Source organism: Neurospora tetraspora (assembly GCF_033439725.1).
Source record: "Neurospora tetraspora strain CBS 560.94 chromosome Unknown B0H65scaffold_8, whole genome shotgun sequence".
NCBI lineage: Eukaryota > Fungi > Ascomycota > Sordariomycetes > Sordariales > Sordariaceae > Neurospora > Neurospora tetraspora.
This window is the reverse complement of record NW_026944390.1, coordinates 1940718-1965388: the sequence shown is the minus strand read 5'-3', so window position 1 is coordinate 1965388 and position 24671 is coordinate 1940718. Positions and strand designations below refer to the sequence as shown.

Genomic DNA, 24671 nt, shown 5'->3' with positions numbered 1-24671 from the left:
GGTCTCGGACATAAAAAGCAACCAGCGTGGACACAATTTGACAGCCCCCGGAGGCTGCCAGGCTCCGGGCAGGCGTAGATGACGGGTGACGGCAAATATGGGACCGTGGACCCGTGAGTTCAAAGGTTAATCCGTCAAACCATACCTATGGCTATTAACATGCGCATCGGTCCCTCAACCTTGGCCTACGGCGCCGCGTCAGGATGACTGTGGTCCGAAATGCTAGAGTTACATGGACATGGACCTGGGACGCACATCCATCGGGACATGTGGGAGATCCAATCCATATGCCTTCAGTAGGGATTTTCAGATTCCTCAGTGGTCCCCATGTATGCTCCATGTAGAGCTATGTAGAGGCATGCTGCCCCGTTCTGTCGGGATATGCATCTTTGATATTGGATGATGACGGGTGCGAGATGGATGGAGGGACGGGGAACGGAGTCAAAGAAGAAGGGGAAGGGAGGTGGATGAATGATAGGCGAGTGACCATCCCAAGGGCTGCTATCTTGGGCATTGAAGAGAGTGTTGGTGTTCCCATGTCCATCACTGCAATTTGTCAACGAGGGAAAGATGTCGGAGCATCGGAGCTTTGGGTGCAGACTCTGCATTCCACTTACTCACTCTGTCCTCCCTGCGCGACAATTGCCTGTTCCCACCTGATTAACCGGACCACTCCTGCCTATCCTGTGTGTCTCTTCCCATCTCGCCTGGCCAAAATGGCATCGTGTACCTTGCGCCAAGCGAAGAATGGGAAGGAGTTCCCCATCGCAAGATCCGCTCCTGCAGGTTCCATGAGCGCGGTTTCGTGTGGAGCTGGACGGGTCGGCATGCGGCGCTGTTATGGTGGCTTTCCCAAGGCTTAGCGTCCGAGTGTCGTTGTACAATTAAATGGCACAGACGGAGGTCGGCCAATGCAAGAACCGACCTGTTTTTTGGTCAAGTTTAACGATCGTCTCCAGCGATCTCCAGGTGGATTTAGCGTCTCTTAGTGGGCATCAGCACCTTATCCGTGCCCTATGACCCCGCCGAGTGGAGGTTCGGCTGGACCCGAGTCCCGCTCTCAACCTCATTGCATTCAGGTTGAATCCACTTTTTCGCTCCTGGGCTGAATTTCTCGGGTACGAAAGGGAGCTCTCGGTCCCGAAGCTTCTCATCCAACAACCGGGGTCAGGAAGGTACCTCGTCGCGCTCCTGCATCGTCTCGTTTCTTTTCTTCACATTCTACACGCACTATCCACAGTGCCGAAATCGGTCATTACAGGTACCAGTGCGAACATTGTTTCAAATCTACCCTGAGGGCCTGACGTGGGCTTTGAGACACCAGAGATCAAGCATTGAACCGTACAGGTAATATGGTAATATTCCGTCGTCATGCTCGTCACGACCATCAGAAAGCAGCAACCCATAGCTGGCGCGCAATCTGATTCGACAGCGCTTCCAACTGTGTGCAGTCACCATTTCCCATTCCGTTCTCTCACGCATCTTGCACGCACCGATGCACAGTCACCGTCACAGTGGCAGTGAGTGGCAGTGACAGCTGAGGACTCTTCGGAGAAACACTGGCCAGCTGCCTCCAGTCCAGTCCAGCTTCGATCCAAAGGACACAAGTCGTATCAGGACGTATTCGTATCAGGACGTATCGAGTATCAAGGCCGACATGGTGTAAACGGATCCAGCAAGGCGTGCGCGGCCTAGGTAAGAAACCCGTGCTGCGGCGGGGAAAGACAAAGAAAGCAAGATGAAGGAGACAAGAGGCCACGAGACTGGACCTGGGGCTAAGCTGGACATTTATCGTCCACCAGGCTGAGAAGTGACTGGAACCCGAGACGAGCGGTCAGGATGTGTGGACTTGAAGTGTCTGGACAGGACCTAACTAACGAGCCATACCGGTCCATATGCCTGTTGCTTGCTTGCCTTCTATCTCTCGGGTTGGCTTGATTGCTACTGCTTCCTGCTGCTTCTGGCTTTTTATCGCCTTGCTCCTCTCGTCGGGTTGGTTCAGTTTGCTTGCCTCTTTTTATTCTCCTCTCCGAGTCATCATCCTTTTTTCTCTTCGTCGTTCAACCCACAAAATCCACAGTTGAGTGGGATCCGTCACCCAACAGGCTGGAACAGGAACAAGCGCATACCATTTCAGATCACTTTATCTTGTGTTGCCGGAAGCGCATCCAATCGCCCGCCTTCCTTTTTGCAACTGAACCCCTCTGCTGGCCATTGCCTCAGCCCAGCATTCCGCGGCTACCAACGCAAGGTAGGTGCTATTGACTCCTTCTTTTTCCCAGCGGTCGGGCACTTCGGGTGCTTCGAGGGCTCTTTTGGTCCCGAAACCTCATCCACTCTCCATTGCTCTGGGACTCCCTCGACCAGCCTACGGTACCATCAGCCTACCAGCAGCCGACCAGCCTTCTTCGCTACCACGCCTCTGGAGAATCGACTCATCTCTAATTCGGGTGTGGCTTTTCTGCGCCTGTCTTGCTGGCAGCAGCAGCCGTCAGGCCCCCGGCCTCCGGATTCTAGATTCGGCCAAGGATCCAGACGGCCGGATACTGGACACTGGACTTTGGGGACAAGATTGACATCAACCGATTACCTTCTGGAGGTTGAATGTATTCGAGGTACCTCGATCCGCCTCGTCACATATTACCGGTACCTGTCTTGGCCTTCGCTGCTAATACACACATCGCAGCGACAGATACATGCAGTGAACGACTCTGCTCCTGCACGCCTGACTGGCGGCACACACATTTGACACTCCTCATCTCTGGTTGTTGGACATCGACGGCTAAAGAGAGGTAAAAGGTACTCAACTACCACATCACCCCTCCAGTTCCTCGAGTTCCTCACGGCATCCCGTCCGCGAGTGGTGCGGTTTCAGCCACGGGGACACCATCCGCAATCCGCATCCGCTGTCAGGAATGGGCCAGAGGAGACCATAGGCCAAGGAAGCAGAACAAGCCGGGCGCATGCTAACGGTATACTCAAAACAGAAAGCAGAGAGCGGTACAGGTTCCCTTTTGTAGTGGCTGCCCTGCGGCTCTGCACACAAGCAGCTGTCTTCAAGCCCTGGGTGACCCCGGGAGCCGACCCCTGGCACGCCCACCCACGCCGTCAAGAGAAAACTGCAGAAACAAGTGACGGGAACTGTGAGTCTGTGGTGACGCCGGCAAAGTGACGCCAGCAAAGTTACCTCACCCTTGGAAACAACGGCCACTTGTGGTTGGGGCTTGCTGGGCGTGACCTGGTAGTCCTGGCTCAGTAAGAAAGCGCTCCTATACAACTGGCCTGAACCACGGCTTGGCCAAGTCCCCGTCTCGGACCCGAGCGGCCCGTCTGCATCCGAACAAGCTTCACGCGGACCCCCGCTACACCCTTTACATAAGTCAAGGTAGACGACTGGGTATTCAACATGGCTTCGGAGCTTACGCCGCCGGACCAGCGGCATGACTACCTCCACCAGCACCCGCAACCCCCGTTGCCGCCCTCCTCGTCGTCGTCGGAGCAGAGGCATCCCGTCGGCGTCCACTCCCTTCAGGCCGTCCCTGAACCCTCGGTGATGAAGTTGACGCGAGGCCATTCATGCGTCCTTTGTCAGCAGCGCAAGGTCCGTTGCGACAAGCAGAAACCCTGTGCCAACTGCGTCAAGGCCGGTGTCGAGTGTCGCGTCGTCCCGCCCCAGCCGCCTAGGCGCCGCAAGAAGAAGCCGCATGAGCGGGACCTCATCGACCGCCTCAAGAAATATGAATCCCTCCTCTCGCAGCACGGCGTCAACTTTGAGCCCATTGCCCACGACCTCAAAACCTCGGATTCCATCGACGATGTTGCCGACCTGGAGCAGGACCTCAGCGGGCTCAAGACATCCCCTTCGAGTGCCGCAGATCATGTCTCGCCTAGCGATCAGGGATATGACAAGTTAGTCCTTCCCATGTAATCTTTCACTGCTGAACCCCCCCACACCAGGCTAACTTCTTGCCCTTGCTTCACTCAGGCAAAAGTGGTTTCCATATAACAAGGAGGTAAGCTTGGTCGACCCACCATCCATCCATACTCATCATCACCATTCCATATGTTGGCATTCCTCAGTATTGGACTTGCGTGCCTCAGCTTGCCTATGAGATCCCTTCCATATCTTTTTTTCCAAATACTCCACAGCCAACGGAATGGCTATGGCCAGTTCTCTGTTCAAAAAATGTTAACCAATTACCCTAGTTTCGAGCCATGGACGAGGAGCTTGCGGATTCCTCCGATGAGGATTGTGAGGGGCCAACACTCCATCATGCATACGACACGATGTTCGATAACAACGATGGCTTCCCTTTCGTCGTCGGCGGATCTCCAACCAGCGTGACCAACTCGCACCCGTCCTCGTTCCAAATATTCCAGCTATGGCAAACCTACATCACAAATGTCAACCCTCTCTTAAAACTCAGCCATACCTCTTCTCTACAGAAGCAGATCATAAGTGCTGGCGCAAAACCCGCAAATATCCCCAAGCCTTTGGAGGTTCTCATGTTTGCCATCTACTTCGCAGCTGTCACATCGATGACAGCTGAAGAAGTCCAGACCGAGTTTGGGGAAGACAGGACCATACTCTTGGCGAAATATCATGGCGCCACACAGCAGGCTCTGGTCAATGCTGGCTTTATGAGATCAAACGAGATCATGACCTTGCAAGCTTTTCTGTTGTATCTTGTAAGTTGTCGCCAAAATACGTAGTAAGACGTTATTAGCTGACACCGCATCTCCTAGCTCTGTGTCCGCCAATACGTTGACCCACGCTCAATGTTTTGCTTGATGGGCATCGCCGTCAGAATTGCGACCCGGATAGGCATTCACAAGGATGGACAACAGTTTCGGTTACCTCCATTTGAGGTGGAGCAACGAAGACGTCTATGGTGGCAGATTGTGATTCTGGACAAGCGAATAGCGGAGATCACCGGTTCGGCCATTACGGCGTTATCGAGCTGCGGCGGTGATTGCAGATTCCCCCTGAATATCAACGACTCGGATCTCAACCTCCACGGAAAGGACTTCCCGACTCAGTACCCCGGCCCGACCGAAATGCTGTTCACCCTCACCCGGATCGAGTTAACGGTTGCCGCGGAGCCTAATGGACTCCGTGCTGTCGTGACTACACCTGGAGGGACTCGCGTCACTCAGCCGCGAGTGCATTTCAGCCCATCCCCGGCGTCACCAGATGTCGTTACCCACGTTGCAAACACCAACCTGCCGCGCGATTTGGAAAGTTTTTGCACGTATATGGAAAATGCTTACCTCAAGTATTGCGACCCCAAGGTACCTCTGCACTTCTTCACCCTGTTGATGACAAGGCAAGCGCTCTGCAAACTCCGAGTCATCGACTTCCTCTGTCGCGAAGCCACCCAGGGTATCATGGACCACAATGAACGAGACGCGCTTTTTGAGCAGGCCGTTTTGATGGTTGAATATGACAACATGTTGCAGGGCAATGAGCTTTTGAAAGGATTCAAGTGGTACACCATGCTCAACTTTCCGTTGCCGGCCTACATTTTCCTTGTGCAGGATCTGAGGACGCGCACGACTGGTGCGCCCTGCGAGCGTGCCTGGACTCTTATGATCGAGAACTTGGAACGGCGTGGCTTGACTAGCAATTTGCGCACACCGATGCATATCGCTCTCGGCGGCTTCTTTGTTAAGGCCTGGGATGCCCACGAGGCGGCGCAGAACCAGCTAGGACGGCATCTACAGACGCCCAAAATAGTAACTCTGATGCGCAATACGGCAGCCAAGTTCAAACGACCAAATAGTCCTCCGCAAGTTGGTAGTGGTCCAGTTGGCGTTGTTGGTGGCGGCATGTCAATGTCATCGGATCCACGACAATCCGTTCCCAACTCGGCTACGCCGCCAGGAATGATGCCCGTGGCATCCATGCCTCCTGATATGGCGGGCATGACAGGCCCTCATGGGCTTCCTGGCGTTAGCATGCAGACGGGCATGTACACTACACCCAAACAGATGCAGCAAACGTCACAGACGGATACGTCACCGCAAATGGGCTCAGCCAACATGATGATGAACGATTCGATGATGTTTGGATCGCCAAACGGAGGCTTCGATACCGGAATGGGCCAGATGTTCGGAGCTGGACCGTCAGCGCCAACGCCAGCGGGCTCGATGGATCTCGATATTTCGCAGATGGATTGGAACTATCTGGTGCAGTTGAGCTCTTTCGGAGGGTTCAATCCGAACTACTCGGCGCAGATGCAGTACCCTCATCAACCGGGTCCGGGGAATCAGTGAGGGAGACAAGGAGAGGTGTCGTGAGATGTTGTGTTCAGAAGAGAGATACCCCTGATATACCCCCGGAATACGTTTGGTTGGATGTGTTGATGTGTTGAGGTCGAGCTGTTTGTTGTGTGTGGTTTGTCGAGTGCGGTTAGTTGATTGAGAATCTCCTCTCGAGAGTTGGAAGCAGATGGTTAAGACAAGCTCTAGGCGTATTTATCCGATGGGATTAGGAACCATGAGGTACATTGTGTTTATGAGGGGCAACCGGAACATACAAAGGGAGGAATTGAGGGACAACAAGTGTGGAACAGTGGAAGAACATTCTGAGTGATATATAACAACATCATACGAGTCTGGAACTGTATGTATAGCTGAGGTGATGAGTGCGTGAGCTGTGTGCTTGTGTGTGCGGGAGTGAGCTTTGTGCAAGTGGAAGTCAGTTAGTCAGTACCTGCGTGTGCATCTGTACCTAGCAAGCTAGAGAGAGAAAAGCCTGGCAATGTCGGTATGTAGCTGCATAGTTCGTATGTTTCTTGTTTTGGGCCGGGTCGTTTATCGGTCTCTTGTCGAAACGGTCTGTTGTCGGCAAGTCGTTCGGACGTCACAGTACCGACATCATTCTTCGCCGTTGTCACTTTCATTTTCTCCTTGGCGCACAGTTGGGACGATTTTTTTTTTGCTTTTTTTGTCTCTTCTGTACATGTGTAGATATTCGGACTATACTAAGTGTCGAGGTCAAATTCACTCTTGAGTCTTACTATTTGCCGAGTTCAACCATGGTGGGAGGGAGGACCTTTATCCCCTTTCCTCCCCCTCAACGGGAAGAAGACGGACGGGGGGTGGGAACGGGACGAGGACGGACGGGAAGGGAACCCGACTTCCTCGGCAGATCGTAACGGTTCACGCTTTACGGTTCACGGTTCACACATATACTTCGGATCAGTTAGGGCCCTGTAAAGTAGGCAATATGTAATACAGGAAGGAAAAACACCCCACCCCCTGTTTCTCGAAGCTAACCATCCATTCACACACATCCATCCATCCTTTGCTAGACAGACTATCCTGACTATGTATGTGTCTGTCTTCCTTCCCTCACTCAGTGTCATTAGAAGTCAATCGTATTCCACGGTCTTCTTCGTACATGCACTTTCATGTCAAGGAGAAAGAGAGAAAAGGTGTCTTGCTGAACGAAACTGTAAATTCAGGATGGATTCAATATTCACTACTACTTACTATACGAACAGAACAGAACAGAACAGAACGAAGTAAGTGTACCTCGCCTCGCCTCGCCTCGCCTTGCCTCGCTTCCATTGAATAAGGCTGGCTGGCTGGCTGGCTGGCAACACACTGCTATCTATCTCGAGACATCCAGCAAGCAGCATTTTCAAGTCACCAGAAAATTTTTAAGTAAGTATCTTGGAGGGGGGGTGCTGTGTCTGCAGTGAGTGAATGGTTCTGAAAGATGTTACGGTTGTGTTGTTGATTTGGCATCAGAGTCGAGTCTCAGACTGAAACGAGCATATGTCTTTCCTGGTAGGTAGATGAGGTAAGGTATTCATCCGTGCACAGTAGTGGTTCGTGTCATCGCTTCTCTTGTCTGCAGCGTCAGCGGTGAGTGAGTGTCTGAGTGATTTGAGCACTTGTGAGTTGATTGGTGCCAGAGATCTACATTATGAACTAGGTAGACTACGTGGGAGATGAAGCTACAAGCTGTGATCATTGCTGTCTGTCCTAGCAACTGAAAGCATGTACATCAACCAAACCTCCCTTTTCTGTTCCTATAAAACTCCAGCTCCGTTATCTACCTACATAGCGAAAGAGCAACAAGACGTGAGAGTGAAGTATCAGCCCTAACAACAACAATGTTAGATCAAGACACGTGCAACCCTCTCAACTACAGAAGCAAAATAGTACAGCAAAGGTATCGTAAACTTCTTTGAACATTTCTTCGAAGATTCAAATGAGTGCCTCAGCTGCCTTGGCGAAGCGTTATCACTAATTGCATGAGTAGCGTAGTAGCGTAGATAAAAAAGCCGTTGATCCATCCATCCATCCATCCATCCATTGGTCATCATAAAAAGAAGAGGGGGATTGAAAGAGAGGGAAAGAAAAATGAGAACAAAGTTCAAGATTGGGCAGGAAAAAAGGGGGGGAACCGAGTCCTTTGATATACCCATCCAATGATTTTGACCAAGAATTCCAGTGATGTTGTGGTGTTGTGCATTCCCCTTTTTGATCATTTCATCTTTCTCTTCCTCTTTCATTTGTCTTTCCTCGCACGCATAGCAGGCAAAATAAAATCAAATAAAAACCCCCCCGAAAACCAGCCAGCTAACCCATATCATGGAAGACCAACCGCTGTGAACCCAACCTGACCCAGTGTCACAAACCTCCCAACCAGTACGGGGATCCCAGGCTTGTTTGAAGCCGTCCCGCGAAACCCAGTTTCCGGACCAGGAAAGAAAATACCCCCAAACGCCACGTTGATTATATCACCAGCCGCCAGACCCATTTTGTGAAGAAACGTAAGGTAGGATAAAACTTTATATCGCAATCGACCAGACCTAACAGCGACCTGGCTGCTTCTCTCAAATGCCGGAGTTCTCAAACTCATCTCTCAACCCAGAGAGGACACCGATAAGAAGCCGCTAACAGAAAATAATTCGAAACATACCTCCGCCATTAATCCATACACGGGAAGACCCTAGTCTATATACTTTTTACACAGAGCTGCTTGCAGTTGCCAAGGTCAAAGCGGTGGTGGTCGAGCCAGTCGTATCAGCCACCTTCTCCGTGGTTGGGGAGCCTGAGGCAGCTCCACCGTTGTCGTCATTAGTGGTCGACTTTGGCTCGTCCAAAGCAGGAATGGGCTTCAGAGAGGGCGCGCTAACCGATGGGCGAGCTGCCGCAGCCTTGTTCATCCTGCTTTTGGTATAGTCACTCAAGCTCAACTTCTTCTTTATTGGGCTTGGGTTCGCAGTCAGACCGTTGACAGACGGCGGCCCGAAGGGACTTGGCAGGCCAGTAACGGAAAATGGTGACTGAGCCACCGAGGTCCCTGCAGATAAAGGAGTGGCGGAGGTCGAGGCCAAAGAGGTTGAGCTTGGAAAGGGCGGAACAGGTGGCATTGGAACCTTCAGATCCACGGGTTTGCTCTTTGGAGCAGTGACGACAGAAGAACTCTGAGCGGCCTTCGGATGACTCGCTGATACGGTGGGCGCGTCGGGCATTTCGACATCACTTGTGGCCGCCTTGGCTGGTGCACTGGGTTCCGAAGCTTTATCCTGAACCGAACCAAGAACTGGGGCTGCAGTCTTGTTTTCCTTTGGACTGTCCACCTCCATTGGGACAGGAGCAGCCGCCTGATTAAGCAATCGTTGCTGGCGACGCTGCTCTTGCAGCCAACGATGATGCTGCACGATGCGCATCGTCACCGAAACTAACTTCCTCTTCGGCCGCGCCGGCGAGGGTGCGGGGTTGGCCTCGGTGTCGGGGTTTGTTTGAGTAGCAGCGTCGGCATATTTTGGGCGAGACGGCAAACGGACTGGCTGCGCAGGAACAGGATGAGAAACGACGGCAACAGATCCTTTCCTAGAACTGGTTTTCTTCGATTTAGTGACTCGACCAGATTTCGCACTTGCTGCTGGCGATGTTGCTTTGCTGGTAGTTGCTGTTTCACCATCAGCAAAGTGGCAGTGGCGCTCGTCGGCTCCATTCGTCGCATTTGTCGTCTGGGTTGCAGCGCTGCTTTTGCTACCTTTCTTGGAGGTAGTAGCCGAATCAGTAGCCGCAATAGAGCCGCGTGCTTTCCGCTTTTTTGTGGGTTGTTGCAATTCTATCCGGCGGAAGGTCTCTTCGATCATGGAAACTTTACGCTTGTCCCGATCGGTCGGCTCTGTCAATATCCCAAGAGTGTCGAATGATCCCTGGCGGGCCGTGGGGGTGAGGTCTCGGCTTGGAGGCTTGCTCCGTGCTGAGCCAGACACTGATGATCGGCGATCATTCTCGGGAGCATCCTCAAGGTGGCCTTCACTAGCTGCTCGACTGTCGGTTGCTGGTCCTGTGCCGGTGGCGGACAAACTTTGCGTTTTGCTTTTTCGCTTCTTGGTCTTTGGTGGGTTTGCTGGCGCCTGTGATTTGCCCAGATGATTCCGATGGAACCGAGCAAATGCACATTCCGATCCAAGGTTGCACGCACAGCCTCCATATTCGGAGAGGATGTTATGCAGCCAGCTTGTAAGTGCCTGATATTCCCCATCGTCAACAGAAGACTCGGCGTGGGCAGAAGTGTCTTCGTCGCTGAGCCCCAAAACCCGGAGCATCCGTGACTTGTTCTCATTGGGGAACCGGAAGTCCCAGGGCAGTGTGATCTCTTCCTTAGCTGAGACCTGCCTGTCTGTTACAAGCCAGAAGTGAAGCTCATAGCCGTCCGAAAGATACGTTTCGAGCATGGCATTAGGCCTGCAGCTTCGTCGGATATAGCGAGCTTGGGATCCTTCTTTCCTGGTGTCGATGTAAATGGGCAGCATGGGATGGAAGAAGACATAAGGAAGCGGGGAGGTCAGCTCTTGCCAGCGGCTATCGGGATCTGCGCAATAACTGCTCTGAATACCGATCTGCCCATTCAGTTCCACAAGAGGGACGTTATGAGCAATACCCGATGGCGCTTTGAGGCATTTCCATGAAGCGACGGTGCCTTGACCGAGGGTCTTGCGTGAAAGCTCAATATCCACTGGCCTTTTCAGCTGATCAATGTTTGGGGGTAGAGGTTGGAAAATATCAGCGTAGGCCCAGCCCGTCTCTTTCTGGAGTTTGTTGTGGTCTCGTAGCCAATCCGAGATGGCGTTCGACACCTGGAGGCTGGCGAAACTATTGGTGTGCACAATCTCGACGCCTCGGTCGCTGGAGCCGGATAGCAACGCAGGGGCATAGGTATGTATCTCAAAGTCGGCAGGCAAGTCAGGTGGCGTCGCCGCAGGACTAGGAGGGTGAGCATGGTTGGACTTGGTGCTGCCGAATTGTGGACTGCCTTTCGCAGCTTGTGAGCTAATCGATTGACTGGACTTGTGCGAGCTTTTCGATTTCTTTGGTGGAGGCGGATGATTGTCCTGGGTGCTGGCATGCTTTTCGGCTTTAGAGTGCTGACCAGTCAAGGGCAGGTCGCTCGGTTTCGGTTTCTTCTTGTGGCTCTTTGAGAGAGGACGCTTGCTCTTCTTGTCTGTCATTCCTTCAGTGACACCTGTAGTAAGCTTGCGCCTCTGGTTCTCTTTGGCTCGTTCTCGATCCAAGGGCCTTGGCTTGCAATCGACACAGAAGTGTGCAAAGTCTGGATTGCGGAGAGCATCCTCAGAGTTGTTTGGATAGTAGCATTCTATGTGCTGCCACGTATCGCATCGGTCGCAGTAGATCGTGTTTCCGTCATCGTCGGGGTATTTGCAGATACACCTGATGGTGTACGGCTCTTCCTCAGCATTCTCCTGCGCTCGTGTACCATCTTGGACAGGGACGGCAGAAGAGACGGAGAATGGAGTCCGACTAGGAGGCGCGATTGGCGTCAGCAGTGACGGCAGCTTGTCGGTCATAATCTATGAAAGACCTCGGGACAGCGGTTTCGGTAGGGTATCGGGAGGGTATTGTTGACTGATTATCTTTCTGGGTCGAAGGGCATGCTGGCGCGCTGTCCAACGCAATTGATTCCGACCAGAGAGACGAGCACGAAATGGCGAGAAAGCCGGGGCTTTCATCCGTTGGAGACAGCCCTCGATGGAATTGCCCGTTTGTCGTTTGGACTAGCCAGGTTTAGGAGTCGGCAGCGGAACGCTCGGTCGGGCGGAAGGACACGTCGGAACTGGCGAGAAGGTCGAATCGAGAATCTGAAGTGAGAGCCCGGGCGGCGTCAATCACTGTCGAGGCCTAGATTGAGAAACCAAGTCTCCAAAGGAGGAATGGGTCGGGCGTCAGGTTGAGGTCGCTCTCGTGAATCGTGTTCTTCTGGTCAGGAGGAATGGCGAGCGTCAAAACCAAAAGCGAGGAGGAACGCAGTGGTGGATGACGACGACGACGACGAGGAGGTGGATTTGTCGAGAAGAGAATAGATTGCGCCTCGAGGAACAAAGAAAGGCAAGGTCGGCCGGGCAGAGTCGTGTGCGCGAAAATGGAAAGTCGGCCGAGAGTGATACAGTAGAAACCTGATCAAGACTGTTGCGAGAGATGAATAGGTAAGGTGTCCGAGGCGAAGGGGGGGCAAGAAAAAGCGGATCAAAGAAAGAGAGGAAGAGTTTGAAGGGGAGGAACGGGATTCGAGTGAGAATGAGAAGAGAAGTGAAAGTGCGGGTGCGCGAGCGAGGGAGAGGGGGGCCCACCCGCACTCTGGGACCTCTGCCCTCTCAGTCCTGCACTCTCAGGTCTGACTCTGGGCTGGCGCTGGCGCTGGCGTGCTGGTTGCAATCGCTCTGTCCACTGCCCGCACCCAGAGAGGGCCGCCCGTGTCTGGCTCTGGGGGTCTCAGAGGGGACGGGAAGAACGCGGGCTGCACTCGCAGTCCCGCCTGTCGCAGTCGGTCGCAGCATTGCAGCTGGAGTGCTTGCGCACCTTCGCTTTAGTGGCAGTGGGAATGGGAATTGCCTGGGACGGCGACCGGGACTGGGGGAACTCCAACCTCTGCCACTGCCAATGCGTGGCCCTCTCACGCTCTTTCTTGTGCAAGTGTAGAGGCAGTCAAGAGTAACCACCCCCCCAAGACGGGCAAGACTGGAGGGACGCTGCAGTGCTCAGCAGGAGCACGGGCCAATCAGACGACACAGCCCACGGCAGCCGTGGGATTCCCCTCGTGGCACAGGCCATCCCCCAAATCGAAGGAAATTGTCCATTTGTGTTCTTGGGCCTTGTTGTGTGAGTGTCCTCGGTGCGGGCGACATGGAGCTGCTGGTCGGTGCAAGTGGACTGTGGACGTGCTGCCGGCGGTCTTGTTTCCTTGGATTCCTGGTTCTGCGATCCAGCTTGTGTTTCGCTCAGCTGTTTTGCACTGCTGCTGCGTGTCTTTTTCGCCCTGCCCAGCGGGTCTTGGAAATTGTTAGCGCAACCACTTCCTACCTCGGCCCCGATGTGTTTCTAGACTGCCTTGGTGGCTCGCAGCAGCCACTATGGGGCCTTCAACCAAGGAAGCGGCTGTTTGTAGGCGACGCTTGGCTGTTTGCGAAACATATGATATCAGGAACGGAGAAAAAGAACGCAACCGAAGAGTCCGGCCCGAGCCACTAAGCTCACGGCAGCGGAGGATTGGAAATGGAAATGGAAAGAAACGTCAGTGCTGTGACTGATGAAGTAAAAGCATGCAGCTTTGATATGTTTGCATGCCGAATTGTCGATCGAGCAGCCAGCCAGAGTGGAGGGGGACGAGGAGGAGGGGAAAGCGAAGGGGGACCTGAAAGGAAAGGGCGTTACGGGAAGGGAGCGAAAGAGGGCGGGGTGCGACTGTGCAAGGTGGAAAGCCGTTCAAAAGGCGCGCCGCGAGGGCCGAAGGCGGAATGGAGGCCCAGACGTGATGCAGAACCTCAGAGCGTGGACAACCCTTGGGCCCAGGGTTAGGAGGCGCCAAAGACCGCTCAGGAGCTGAGTCGCGGGAATCGATCCGCCATGGGCAAGTCAACCAAATGAAAGTTGACACAACGCCAGATAACCGCAGCAGGCAACAGAAACGGGGTTGTGTCCCGGAAACGGGAAAAGCCCACGGCAGTGTTGACAGAAGCAACAATAACAAGAAGGCGGGTTTGGATGTCAGCACTCTTCTGTACATGCCTTGCATGGTATCTCGGGGGTCTTATATCGAGTATTGTGGGGAATACAAACCGCAGGTGGACTTTTTACTCTATATTTTGCATTCTTGACGCCGGTGACAATCCGTTCAAGAGCGACGGATTGGATCTGAACATGCGCGCGGCGGGGGCAGGGGATGTTTCGCAAGAGGGCCACAAACAACCGGGAGACTCGAGAGACCCAAAGATCGAAGCCTTTTGGAAGAGCTGGAAAGATTGCGTTCATCGTTTTCTTCGAGAGCAGCCCCAAGACTGTGGACTCCTGTTTTTAGGGGCGTGCATCTGCGCCCCAGTTATTGTTCGCCTAGGACGAAGATGAGTGGTGAACGTCGGAGATTCGAGGTGGGTGTCATCCAACCGCAACCGAGGAGTCAGCAAAGTCCAATAGCCAATGTCATGGCGATCTTCCATTTCATGATGCCTGAACCTGAAAGATCTCGATAACCACGACCTTTGAATCTTTTTCGATTTCTACGATTATCATGACGCTTTACATGTTCGTTCGACGATCACTCTTTGCTGGAAGCCAGCTCCGGATTACGCGCGCCCATCTGCGCCTTGCTCAACCTCGACCTTGGCAATCTGACAAGGTCACCTCGGTGGCACTGTTGAGTGTTGGGAAATGGCTGTTTGGCTGGCTGGTGGTGAGTGTCGAGTTGCGCGAATCATCGAAGCCGTGAGCCGTGTTGACACTAGTACTTATTCGTACAAAGTGGTTTTCTAACCTGACAAGTGTGTGACTGCAATGCTTCGGCGTTGCTGCAGTTGCTACTCGCCCGCGCTGCAATCATCGATGTTGTCATGTCTCTCTCATCGCATTGGACGGTGGGACCCTTCAACCAGGCGCAGCCTTCGCATGAAACTCTTGCAATCTTATTTACCGTTCTCCATTTGATCACACCCATCCGTCACGAATCGCTTGGCCTTGGGCCTTTTCTTCTTTTCTTTTCTCTTCCCTCTTACACCTTCTGTGTAGAAAGTCATCTGGCTTTGATTGCTGTCCACCATCTTCTTTGACTTATCGCAGAATCACCTCACTCAACAACCCCGAAACCGATGAAAGACGACTGCAAGCTGCCGAACGACTGAGCGAAACTCCTCGTCCCGATCATTCCGTCCCGTTTCAGTGATACGCCCGGGAACATATCAACGATCCCTGGCCCAGCCTGAATCAGTGCGTCTGACATTTGCCCGAGGCCAGAGAGATACGCTGCGTGTCTGCTTTCCAGTTTGCGCGATAGCATGGCCATTGTTATCGCGATATAAGACTCCAACCTGTGCTGTAAACTGTATCTCATGGGCGACATCGAACTTGTTCCAAAGGCGTATCGATCATCGCTGCGTCGGCAGGACTATCGCAACACAGCTGCCCCCATAGCCAAAGTTGTCACGCAGGGACAAACAAGCTATCCAACGCTCCCGAAACCTACTCTAGGAAACCCATGTTTGAACCCGAAGTACCACGTATGCGATTTCGGTCAGTCAGTCGGTTCGTTCTCTGATATCGATGTTTGGTGAAAACGCTATGTTCGAAACAGCACAATGGTCGACCATAGTTCCGACTATAACCCTAAAGGGGCTCCTACAAGCTCGCCAATATTTCTTGTCGTGAAGACACAAACGGATGTCGTTAGTCGGGCGTTGTTTGTCGTTCACCGCGGTGAGTGTAGTACATCTCGTCATTCTCAGGCTCCCAGCAAAGAAAGTTGAAGGTCCTTCGACAGGAGAACCAAGAACTCGATGCTTCAGGAAGCGGGCGCAGCGACTCGATGGTGATTGGTCCAATTGCACATAAAGTGGATCCACTGCGACTCACATGATAAGACCAAACAAGACAAGGAAAGAAAGTTGGGGAAGGCTGGCCGCAGGCTGGGGCAAATCGAACCCGCCATTCGCCGTCATGCCCCAATGACGTCTCTCGCTTGCTCCGACCGTTGTAACTTGTAAGAGGCCTGCGCAGAGCAGAGAGTGTGCTCATCGGCTGGGCCAACCAGTGACCTCCACAGGCCGTCCATCTTTCCTGATGCAGGTGGTGGTGCCGCGTCCGTATGTACTTGTAGCCGGGATCAACCTCACCAGTCACAACGCCAGTTATCTCGCTCGCCATCAGTTGACTGCCTCCGCTTGTTCGCTGTGGCTTTTTCGTTCCTGGTATCAAAGGTATCATTACATCCAACTTTGTAAACAACTGCCATTCCGATTTGACTCGTGAGATCTTTGTTGCCGACATCCTTCAACTCAACACAACTGTCTCGACGGTGGTACATTCCCCGCTTTCCCAGTCACATCCATCCTCTCCGGGTCTCCATAACACACCTCCGCACCGAACACCGACCGTGAATCGCCATCATCAATCACCATGAGGCTTTCCGCAGCTGTCATCGCTCTCCTTTCCACGAGCGCCACCGCTCTTAGCGTTTTCCGCGAGAACAGCGTTTCCACCAACGGTGAACTCGATGTTCCCGGAAAGTCGCCCTTGAGGTTCTGCGACGCTGCGGCCGATCGCAAAGACGACATCATCATCATCGAGGAGGTCGTCTTGACACCAAACCCTCCTGAGGCGTATGTCCCATTGTTAACCTTCGTTCCCCTTTCTTACAGGCAACAAGCTAACCATGCTGCCACTCACAGCGGTCAGACCTTGACAATCGAGGCGAGCGGTATCGTCAAGGAGGCCATCGAGGAGGGCGCATACGTCAACTTGCAAGTCAAGTACGGCTACATCCGCCTGATCAACACCTCTGCCGACCTCTGCAAGGAGATGAAGAACGTGGAGCTCGATTGCCCCATTGAGAAGGGCAGAATCTCGATTACCAAGAACGTTGACCTGCCCAAGGAGATCCCACCTGTACGTTTGCCCAACCCCCTCCGTCGATACTACATTTTGATGGGAATATCCGCTAACATGGATGGTTTTTGCTCGTTTGCAGGGCAAGTACACTGTTGAGGCCGATGTCTACAACAGCGACGATAAGCACATCACCTGCTTGACCGCTACCGTCATCTTTCCTCGCAAGGGCCTTGGCTTCTTTGACGATCTCTGATCTGGTTAAAGAGGGAGCGGATTTGACGATTAATAGCGGATATGGCATGGTTTAAACATTGGATGAAGAAAGACTGCACATGATGGATTAATGATTTATTTTTGGCACCGAATCGGACGATGGCATTTGCACGGCAGCAGCATTTGTATGGGTTTTGCTTTGGTAGTACTGGAGTTTCTTGCGTATAGTAGTTTTCTGAGACTGTTTCTGCTTTGAAGCATCCTTAGGCGTAAACATTTTTGAGGCAACATTCCCGTCGTTCTGCTTCTTTATAGGTATTCTGAGTTCCTTTGCAACAAAAAGAGTCCGCATTGCGCGCCGCTGCTGTGATGTCATGGGCATATTGATCTCGCTATGCCCCCCATGAACCTGACTGCTTCCATTCCTTCCATCATGCCGTACCATTCCCCGTTCATTATGTCCATGCTAAACTGGGTAAACACGTTTATTCGCCAAACAGACGACGGACTCTGCGGAGAACACTGTCCTTCTCGGGGTCGTAAGGGTGGTCTTTGCTCGGGATCTCGAGAACGGTAGGGAAGGCCGCGGTGTAGGTGTCGATTCGGTGCCGTATCCTATCAGCGATCTGTGTGTCCCACGTCAGTCACCCATTTCAACGAGAAATGCCAACAAGAACACATCTATCCACACAAGCCAACCAAGACCACCAGCACTTACATGTTGGTTAATCAAAACAATACCAATGTCCTTCCTCTCGGTCGTGAAGCGCTCAAAGGTCGCCTCGATAGTGGCATTATCCGTCTTGTTGTCCACCACAAGAAAGTTCTTTTGCGAGTCTGGGGGAGCCGTAACGTGCTATGTTTCGAGTGCGCATTAGAACTCAGCTACCGCATATCATCCGAGGACCATGCGGAACCTACGCCAATGCCTGCGAGGAGGAGTCCGGTGACGGAGTCCTAAATGATTATTAGACCCAAAAACACACGTGAACACAGTCGCAAAGGCAAACTGACCTCATCTCCTATCACGGCCAGGAACTGACGGTCCTTAGCGTCTGCTTGCGAAGTCGCCATGATGGGCTTCGTCGGGTATTGGTCGGGGGAACGAGGGCTATGCGACAATAGGAACTTGGGTGGCTGGCGATAATTGTACTCAAATTCTGGTATGGACGATCAATTCGTCGGTAGTGAATGTCGAGGCCAGCCTGCGGTTACGGTTGCGGTCGTATCGCCAGACAGATTGATGTCGACGTCGGCTGTCCTCGTCCCATCCAGGTACTCCAGGATGACGGGACGGACTGGAGCTCTGACCAACCGCACTGGATCCAACCGGGCCCCACTCGCAGTCAACAACGCTAAGACGGCTCCACTATCACAGCCAAACCCACCCCTCTTTCCAGCATGCCAGGTTCTGAAAAACTCCACTGAGATGGATGGGGCTCCCTAAATTCTCGGTTGCGACCGGGGTCATTTTGGGAGGGAGAGCTTCCACTTCCCGATCCGCGTCCCGAGCAACCAAAATGCAAAGTAAACAATAAAAGAAATCATCATTCTTTCACCAACCTTCAACCCGATCCGGGCACAACCTGGGGCCCATTTACCACACAACACACAACCAAGGACTGCGCAAAACCGGTCACATCATTGCGCACAATCCTCTCGAATCTTCTACCAAAACACCACCGAGTGGGAAGCGGCCCCAAACATCGATTCTGCGCTATCGCAAACTCATCACCAAACATTATCGTCATCATCACCATCCAACATGCCTCCAGCACCTCGTCGCCTGGTGCGCCGGCGGCCGTTATCCGAGAGGATACAAGCTTTTCTTAACCCTATGGACTTTTACATCTGGATCTCTGAGGAAATCCAAAGCTTCGACTGGGACTCGACGACCTTCGGCACTTGGTTCGGTCTGATTGCGAATTTCCTCTTCCTACTTGCGAGGGCGAACGGCAACATTGGTGGAGGATTTGTCGACGATGATGTCTTTTCGGATGCCCCATCCAGCGGCTTTACGAAGGCATTGGTGAGTTAGGCTTCACTACTTTTGGCAGACACCCATACGGCATGTGAACAAGCTTCTGATTGCATGCGACAGGTTAACTTCCTCATCTGGACGCTGATCCCCATCTCTGGCCTCAATGCCTTCTACACCATGACCCGGTCGCGCCACTACCGACTATTCGAAGCGAACGTCGAGGCTCAAGGCCCGTCAACCCCTTCCGCGCACCGCGTCCGAGTCGATTCATCGCCGTCCACCCCCACGCCCCTTCGATACATCCAAAACTTTGCGAAAGGCGAATCGGCTGAAGCGCGCGCTCACCCCGACAAGACACGCGACGTATGGGAGGTGGCCGTTTGGGACCCGTACCCGGCAACACTGCGCATCTTCTGCCTCTTCAGCCCCGGTCACGCCCTCATCTACATGCTCTTCCTTCCCTTGGCCGCCCTTGACCCGCGCCCGAGCGTGACCGTCTTCAAGGCTCTTGTCCTGCAGCTCCTCCTCTCGGCCCAGATGCTCCTCCTGACCTCCCGTTTCACCCAGCAATCCAAGGACATGAACATCATCCACCGCGAAGTCATGCACGAATACGACATCAAGTACGTCCACCCGCGGGTCTACCCGATCTACCGCGAGGTAGCGACCCAGGTCTCGATCGTCGACGACGTTTTGGAAGAAGAATCGGTAGCTATCGGCACCCCTTCGACCATCATCCGCCGCGGCTTCGAAACGCACCCGAACCCGAACTACACCAAGCACTTCGACCCCGACGGCGTCCTCAAGCAGCGGAGAGAGCTAGAGCAAACCGACGCTTCGACGCCCGCCGCACGACCCTATACACCCATCACCGGTAGACCTAGCTTCGGATCAGTAACCTCTTCAACAAGCACTCGCACCCCGACCCTCCGCCAAGGTGCCAGCTACGGCACCCCCTCAACCTCGATGACCGCCCGCCCAACACCTAGCAAGAGACAAGTTGCCCACGCCGGCACCACACCATACCCACTTAAAGGAGGAGGCGGCAGCCTCGGCGTCTACCAGCACATGAACTCCCCACTTAAACGAACAGCCAGCATAGGCACCGACGCGCCTTCTTCGCCCCGCAACGGCCGCGAGATGGCAGCCCTGGAGCAGAGGGACTTGGCGGATAGGCTGATTAGGCAACATAGCCCTGTGAAGCCGAGCCCGTTGAAGAGCGAGATTTATCCTGCGGGTGAGGGGTCGCCGAGGAAGTCATCGGCGAGGTCGGTGGCAAGCGGGGATGGTGGGGACGGTGATAGTAGTGCGTATATGCAGCAACATTCGCTGGCGACGTTGAATAATGCGCGGGCGAATAGGTGGGCGCATGAGAGGTTTCCTACGAGGAGGGTTTAGAATTGAAGTTGAGAAGAGAGAGGGAGTGGGGGAACGGGGAAGGGACATGTAACGATGTATCAACATTTGGAGTTCTTTGCAAGCGGTGTTCTGGGGGGGGTTTTTCTGATTTCACATCTACCAAAGAAAGAAGCGAGCTCGTGTATGACGGGGAGTCGAAGATGGTATGCTTACTTACATTCATAAGGCATATAAAATGGCGTTCTTCTGGAGATGGTACAAACACAAACGGACCTACCTCATCGCACAATGTTATGATCTGCTTAGACATGCGTTTCTATCTTCAAACGAGCTAGCTCCCAACTCACATATGTATGTCACCGAACTCTCCCAAGTCCAGTCCATGTTCGCTCCTTACAAGTCATCACAGTCATCTTTTCACGATCACTCATCACCACGAATTTTGCATCATTCATCATCATCGTTAACAAGAAGAGACCATCCAGTTATGTATATGCGCCATGACTATGTAAAACCGTTCGAGCTGATAAAAAAGTTGTGGAGTCATTGATGATAGTCCACTCCGCCAAGACCATAAGTAAGCAAGCCTAAACTCAAGACCGTGATAAACTCAAAAACCCGCAACCGTGATATCAAGCGTTTTGGATGAAAGCAAGACATGAAAAAAGAGGAACTAAAACACCCGCTTTGCGTCGCCCGCTTTCCTGCTATGGCGGCGCCTTTTTCATTTTCATTTTCAACCCCTTTAACTTTTTTTCTTAACCCCATCAGGCCTTCGACGGTGAAGGTTTACCACTCAAGCGGCTCCTTCTTCTCCTCCCCCCGATTCGTCTTCGGCACCGGCACCGCCTTGGCCACCAACTTACCGCCCTGTCCCTTCCTCTTGAGGTACGCGCGACCATCCAACCACGGCGTCTGCTGGCTCATGCGAGCCTCGTACTCGGTAATCTTGTCCTCCATCTGCATCGTCAGACCGATATCGTCCAGTCCGTTCACAAGGCAGTGCTTCCTGAACTCCTCAACCTCGAACTCGCAGATGGTGTTACCCTCAGCGTCCTTGATCAGCTGGTTGGGCAGGTCGATCTCGATCTCGCGTCCCGCAACAGCCTCGGCGTGCACGCGCTCGAGAGCGGCTTGGTCCTTCATCGGGATGGGCAGCATGCCGTTCTTGAAAGAGTTGTTGAAGAAGATGTCTGCGAAACTGGGCGCAATGACGGACTTGACGCCGAAATCGTTCAAAGCCCAGGGGGCATGCTCGCGCGAGGAGCCGCAGCCGAAGTTGGCGCCGGTGCAGACGATGATCTTGGCGGAGCGGTAGGGCTCGCGGTTGAGGACGAATTGGGTGTTCTCGGTGCCGTCGGGGTTGTAGCGCATCTCGTAGAAGAGGGCGGAGCCTAGGCCTGTGCGCTTGATGGTCTTGAGGAAGTTCTTGGGGATGATGGCGTCCGTGTCGATGTTCGCCTTCTCCATGGGCGCGGCGATGCCCTTGAGCGAAGTGAACTTGGGGAGACCGGCGGAGGACTTGGAGACGGAGGTGTTGACCTGGGGAGAAGAGTCCTGGGGCTGGTCGGTGAGCTTGTCCTTCTGGGTGTCGTCCTCCTCGATGCTCTCGTCGGCGTGAGCCTTGGCGGTAGCGGTGGCGGTCTCAGGGGTGACGGCGGCCTCAACGTGGGGGCTGGACTTGTACTCGGTGAGCTTGCGGACGTCAGCGAGCTTGCCGACGATGGCGGCGGCGGCGGCCATGACGGGGGACATCAGGTGGGTGCGGCCCTGGGCACCCTGGCGACCCTCGAAGTTGCGGTTGCTGGTGGAGGCGCAACGCTCCTTGGGGGAGAGGATGTCGGGGTTCATGCCGAGGCACATGGAGCAACCAGCCTCGCGCCACTCGAAACCGGCCTCCTGGAAGATCTTGTCGAGACCCTCGGCCTCGGCCTGGTCCTTGACGAGACCGGAGCCGGGGACGATGAGAGCGCGCTTGATGTTGGCGGCAATCTTCTTGCCCTTGACGACCTGGGCGGCAGCGCGGAGATCCTCGATACGGGAGTTGGTGCAGGAGCCGATGAAGACCTTGTCGACCTCAATGTCCTCCATGCGGGTGCCGGGGACGAGACCCATGTACTCGATCATGCGACGGCCAGCGACCTTCTTGCCCTCGGTAGCAAAGGTCTCGGGGTCGGGAACAACACCGGTGATGGGGACGACGTCCTCGGGAGAGGTACCCCAGGTGACGGTGGGGATGATATCCTTGCCGTCGATGAAGACATCGATATCGTACTTGGCGTCGGGGTCGGAGGCGAGAGACTTCCAGTAGGCGACGGCCTTGTCCCACTCTTCGGATCCGTACTTGGGGGCAAGGGGCCTGCCCTTGAGGTACTCGAAGGTAATGTCATCGGGAGCGACCATACCGGCTCTAGCACCGCCCTCGATCGACATGTTGCAGATGGACATGCGAGCCTCCATGCTAAGGCTGCGGATGACGGAGCCGCAGAACTCGATGACGGCACCAGTACCGCCGGCAGTACCGATCTGGCCGATAACGTGGAGGATCACATCCTTGGAGCTAACACCGGGCGCGAGCTCACCGTCGACCTGAACCCTCATGTTCTTGCTGCGCTTGGTGATGAGGCACTGGGTGGCGAGGACGTGCTCGACCTCGGAGGTACCGATACCGAAGGCAAGGGCGCCGAAAGCGCCATGGGTGGAAGTGTGGGAGTCACCGCAGACGACAGTGGTGCCGGGAAGGGTGAAGCCCTGCTCGGGGCCGATGACGTGCACGATACCTTGCCTCTTGTCGCTGAGGCCAAAGTATGTGATGCCGAACTTCTTGACGTTCTCCTCGAGGGTGACGCACTGCGTCCTTGAATCATCCTCCTTGATGAAGCTGCCGATATCCTTCAGCGTTTTCCTGGAGGTGGTGGGGACATTCTACAGCGGGTCTGGCGTCAGTTACATGCGCATGGAAGGAACGTGCCGACGGGATTGAACTTACGTGATCGGTGGTAGCGAGGGTGCAGTCTGGCCTGCGAACTTGGCGTCCGGCGTTCTCGAGACCCTCAAAAGCTTGCTGTTGATAAGGGGGTCAGTACTGGGCTGCGAAACCGGAGCTTGAGCTCTCTCGGCATTGGGCTCGAAGAGATTTCGGGTTTGGCGCAAACTTACAGGAGAGGTGACTTCGTGGACCAAGTGGCGGTCAATGTAGAGGAGAATGGTACCGTCGAGCTTCTCGTCGACGATATGGGCCTGGAAGACCTTGTCGTAAAGAGTGCGGGGGGTGCTTTCTGCTGACGGCATTGTGGCGGTTATGTGAAGGCGGTGGTCCCCTGGCTGGCGATTGGAGAGAGATGGAGAGAGAGAGGGCGGGGTATATAACGTTGGCACAGTCAAGGGACAACGGGAGAGAAGTCGTGGGTTGGGAAACCGGCGTGGGGTTGTCTAGCTTCCGGTTCGGCTCTGGCTTTGATGTCTCGACCAATATCGGCGATGCAGTTATCCTTCTCGGCTCGGTTCTCGATAAACAAGATACAAAGATGATGATGTTTGATAATCCCGGGTATAAGAAAGGGTATGTAGTTGGGATGTGGAAAGATTGGGGAGAGAGTTGAGAGCGAGAAGTTGGACTGGAAGCAAAAGCGGGAAAGGAGGTGAGACTGAGACGGCCGTGGCAAGAAGGACCTTTTAAGTTTCCCCCCGTTTCAAGAGTTGGACCCCCAATTCGCAAATCTAGATACAAACAATTTCTCTGTTTCCCTGGTCGCCTGAGGCGATCCGCTCGTGGCTCGATCTCGTCCATACGGAACCAAAGAGACGACAGTGACCGCAGGGCTGGGGCGGCCGATATTCGGAAGGCAAGCATCAAGCTCCGGTTCACGGAATGCGGGGTGGGCTCGGGTGGCCACTGGAATTTCTAAAGGGGTGATGCCCATTGGCCGCGCGCAAGATTCCCACTTGCCAGTTCCACCCGCTCAGGTACGCACTGTCAGGCGCTGTGACAACTTCGACCGCCGCCATTGGGTCTCCCGATCTCGGCCGGGCAACTGCTGCCACGTCGAGACCGGCCATCCTGATCCATGACGCTGCGGCATGCGACGGCTTGACTACGGGGCCTTGGGGGCCACACGGGGCTCCCTGACGATGGAGTCCCGAACCATGGCCAGCCGAGGTTCCGGACTCCGGAGAAGAGGGCGGTGCGACGATGAAGGCATACGAACAGGAGAGAATGCGCAAGACAATATTGTTGTAGATCATCATA

General features: G+C 54.0%; 6 protein-coding genes across 6 annotated transcripts; 3 read left to right on the top strand and 3 right to left on the bottom strand.

The window, feature by feature from the left end:
- Positions 1 to 3406: 3406 nt before the first annotated feature.
- B0H65DRAFT_435221 (fungal-specific transcription factor domain-containing protein) lies at positions 3407 to 6276 on the top strand (the record flags this gene model as incomplete). Its single annotated transcript, XM_062825183.1, has 4 exons — positions 3407 to 3909; positions 3986 to 4013; positions 4207 to 4689; positions 4747 to 6276. 4 exons carry the CDS (start codon positions 3407 to 3409, stop codon positions 6274 to 6276), a joined length of 2544 nt encoding a protein of 847 aa, XP_062677788.1.
- A 2670-nt stretch (positions 6277 to 8946) lies between these two features.
- B0H65DRAFT_434250 (uncharacterized protein) lies at positions 8947 to 11846 on the bottom strand (the record flags this gene model as incomplete). Its single annotated transcript, XM_062825118.1, has 2 exons — positions 8947 to 8973; positions 9051 to 11846. 2 exons carry the CDS (start codon positions 11844 to 11846, stop codon positions 8947 to 8949), a joined length of 2823 nt encoding a protein of 940 aa, XP_062677787.1.
- A 4513-nt stretch (positions 11847 to 16359) lies between these two features.
- Positions 16360 to 17485, top strand: B0H65DRAFT_319025 (putative phosphatidylglycerol/phosphatidylinositol transfer protein). Its single transcript, XM_062823391.1, has 3 exons — positions 16360 to 16640; positions 16710 to 16926; positions 17009 to 17485. The coding sequence occupies exons 1-3, from the start codon at positions 16438 to 16440 to the stop codon at positions 17120 to 17122; spliced, it is 534 nt and encodes a 177-aa protein (XP_062677786.1). The 5' UTR covers positions 16360 to 16437; the 3' UTR covers positions 17123 to 17485.
- B0H65DRAFT_319010 (ATPase, V1 complex, subunit F) lies at positions 17369 to 18583 on the bottom strand. Its single transcript, XM_062823390.1, has 4 exons — positions 18097 to 18583; positions 18004 to 18039; positions 17801 to 17938; positions 17369 to 17708 (listed from the first exon to the last, which is right to left on the bottom strand). Exons 1-4 carry the CDS (start codon positions 18154 to 18156, stop codon positions 17568 to 17570), a joined length of 375 nt encoding a protein of 124 aa, XP_062677785.1. The 5' UTR covers positions 18157 to 18583; the 3' UTR covers positions 17369 to 17567.
- On the top strand, positions 18398 to 20861 carry B0H65DRAFT_478576 (uncharacterized protein). The gene is made up of 2 exons (XM_062827490.1): positions 18398 to 19111; positions 19184 to 20861. Exons 1-2 carry the CDS (start codon positions 18848 to 18850, stop codon positions 20459 to 20461), a joined length of 1542 nt encoding a protein of 513 aa, XP_062677784.1. The 5' UTR covers positions 18398 to 18847; the 3' UTR covers positions 20462 to 20861.
- On the bottom strand, positions 20862 to 24197 carry B0H65DRAFT_478574 (putative 3-isopropylmalate dehydratase). Its single transcript, XM_062827489.1, has 3 exons — positions 23582 to 24197; positions 23412 to 23486; positions 20862 to 23347 (listed from the first exon to the last, which is right to left on the bottom strand). Exons 1-3 carry the CDS (start codon positions 23711 to 23713, stop codon positions 21212 to 21214), a joined length of 2343 nt encoding a protein of 780 aa, XP_062677783.1. The 5' UTR covers positions 23714 to 24197; the 3' UTR covers positions 20862 to 21211.
- Between the last annotated feature and the right edge of the window lie 474 nt (positions 24198 to 24671).

Coding starts and splice junctions, on each gene's coding strand:
- B0H65DRAFT_319025 (XM_062823391.1), top strand. CDS start 16,438: ATGAGGCTTTCCGCAGCTGTCATCGCTCTCCTTTCCACGAGCGCCACC. Junction 16,641..16,709: donor ACACCAAACCCTCCTGAGGC/GTATGTCCCATT, acceptor TGCCACTCACAG/CGGTCAGACCTTGACAATCG. Junction 16,927..17,008: donor TGCCCAAGGAGATCCCACCT/GTACGTTTGCCC, acceptor GCTCGTTTGCAG/GGCAAGTACACTGTTGAGGC.
- B0H65DRAFT_319010 (XM_062823390.1), bottom strand. CDS start 18,156: ATGGCGACTTCGCAAGCAGACGCTAAGGACCGTCAGTTCCTGGCCGTG. Junction 17,939..18,003: donor TCCTCCTCGCAGGCATTGGC/GTAGGTTCCGCA, acceptor CTCGAAACATAG/CACGTTACGGCTCCCCCAGA. Junction 17,709..17,800: donor TTGTTTTGATTAACCAACAT/GTAAGTGCTGGT, acceptor TGGGACACACAG/ATCGCTGATAGGATACGGCA.
- B0H65DRAFT_478576 (XM_062827490.1), top strand. CDS start 18,848: ATGCCTCCAGCACCTCGTCGCCTGGTGCGCCGGCGGCCGTTATCCGAG. Junction 19,112..19,183: donor GCGGCTTTACGAAGGCATTG/GTGAGTTAGGCT, acceptor TGCATGCGACAG/GTTAACTTCCTCATCTGGAC.
- B0H65DRAFT_478574 (XM_062827489.1), bottom strand. CDS start 23,713: ATGCCGTCAGCAGAAAGCACCCCCCGCACTCTTTACGACAAGGTCTTC. Junction 23,487..23,581: donor TCCACGAAGTCACCTCTCCT/GTAAGTTTGCGC, acceptor CCTTATCAACAG/CAAGCTTTTGAGGGTCTCGA. Junction 23,348..23,411: donor CCCTCGCTACCACCGATCAC/GTAAGTTCAATC, acceptor GACCCGCTGTAG/AATGTCCCCACCACCTCCAG.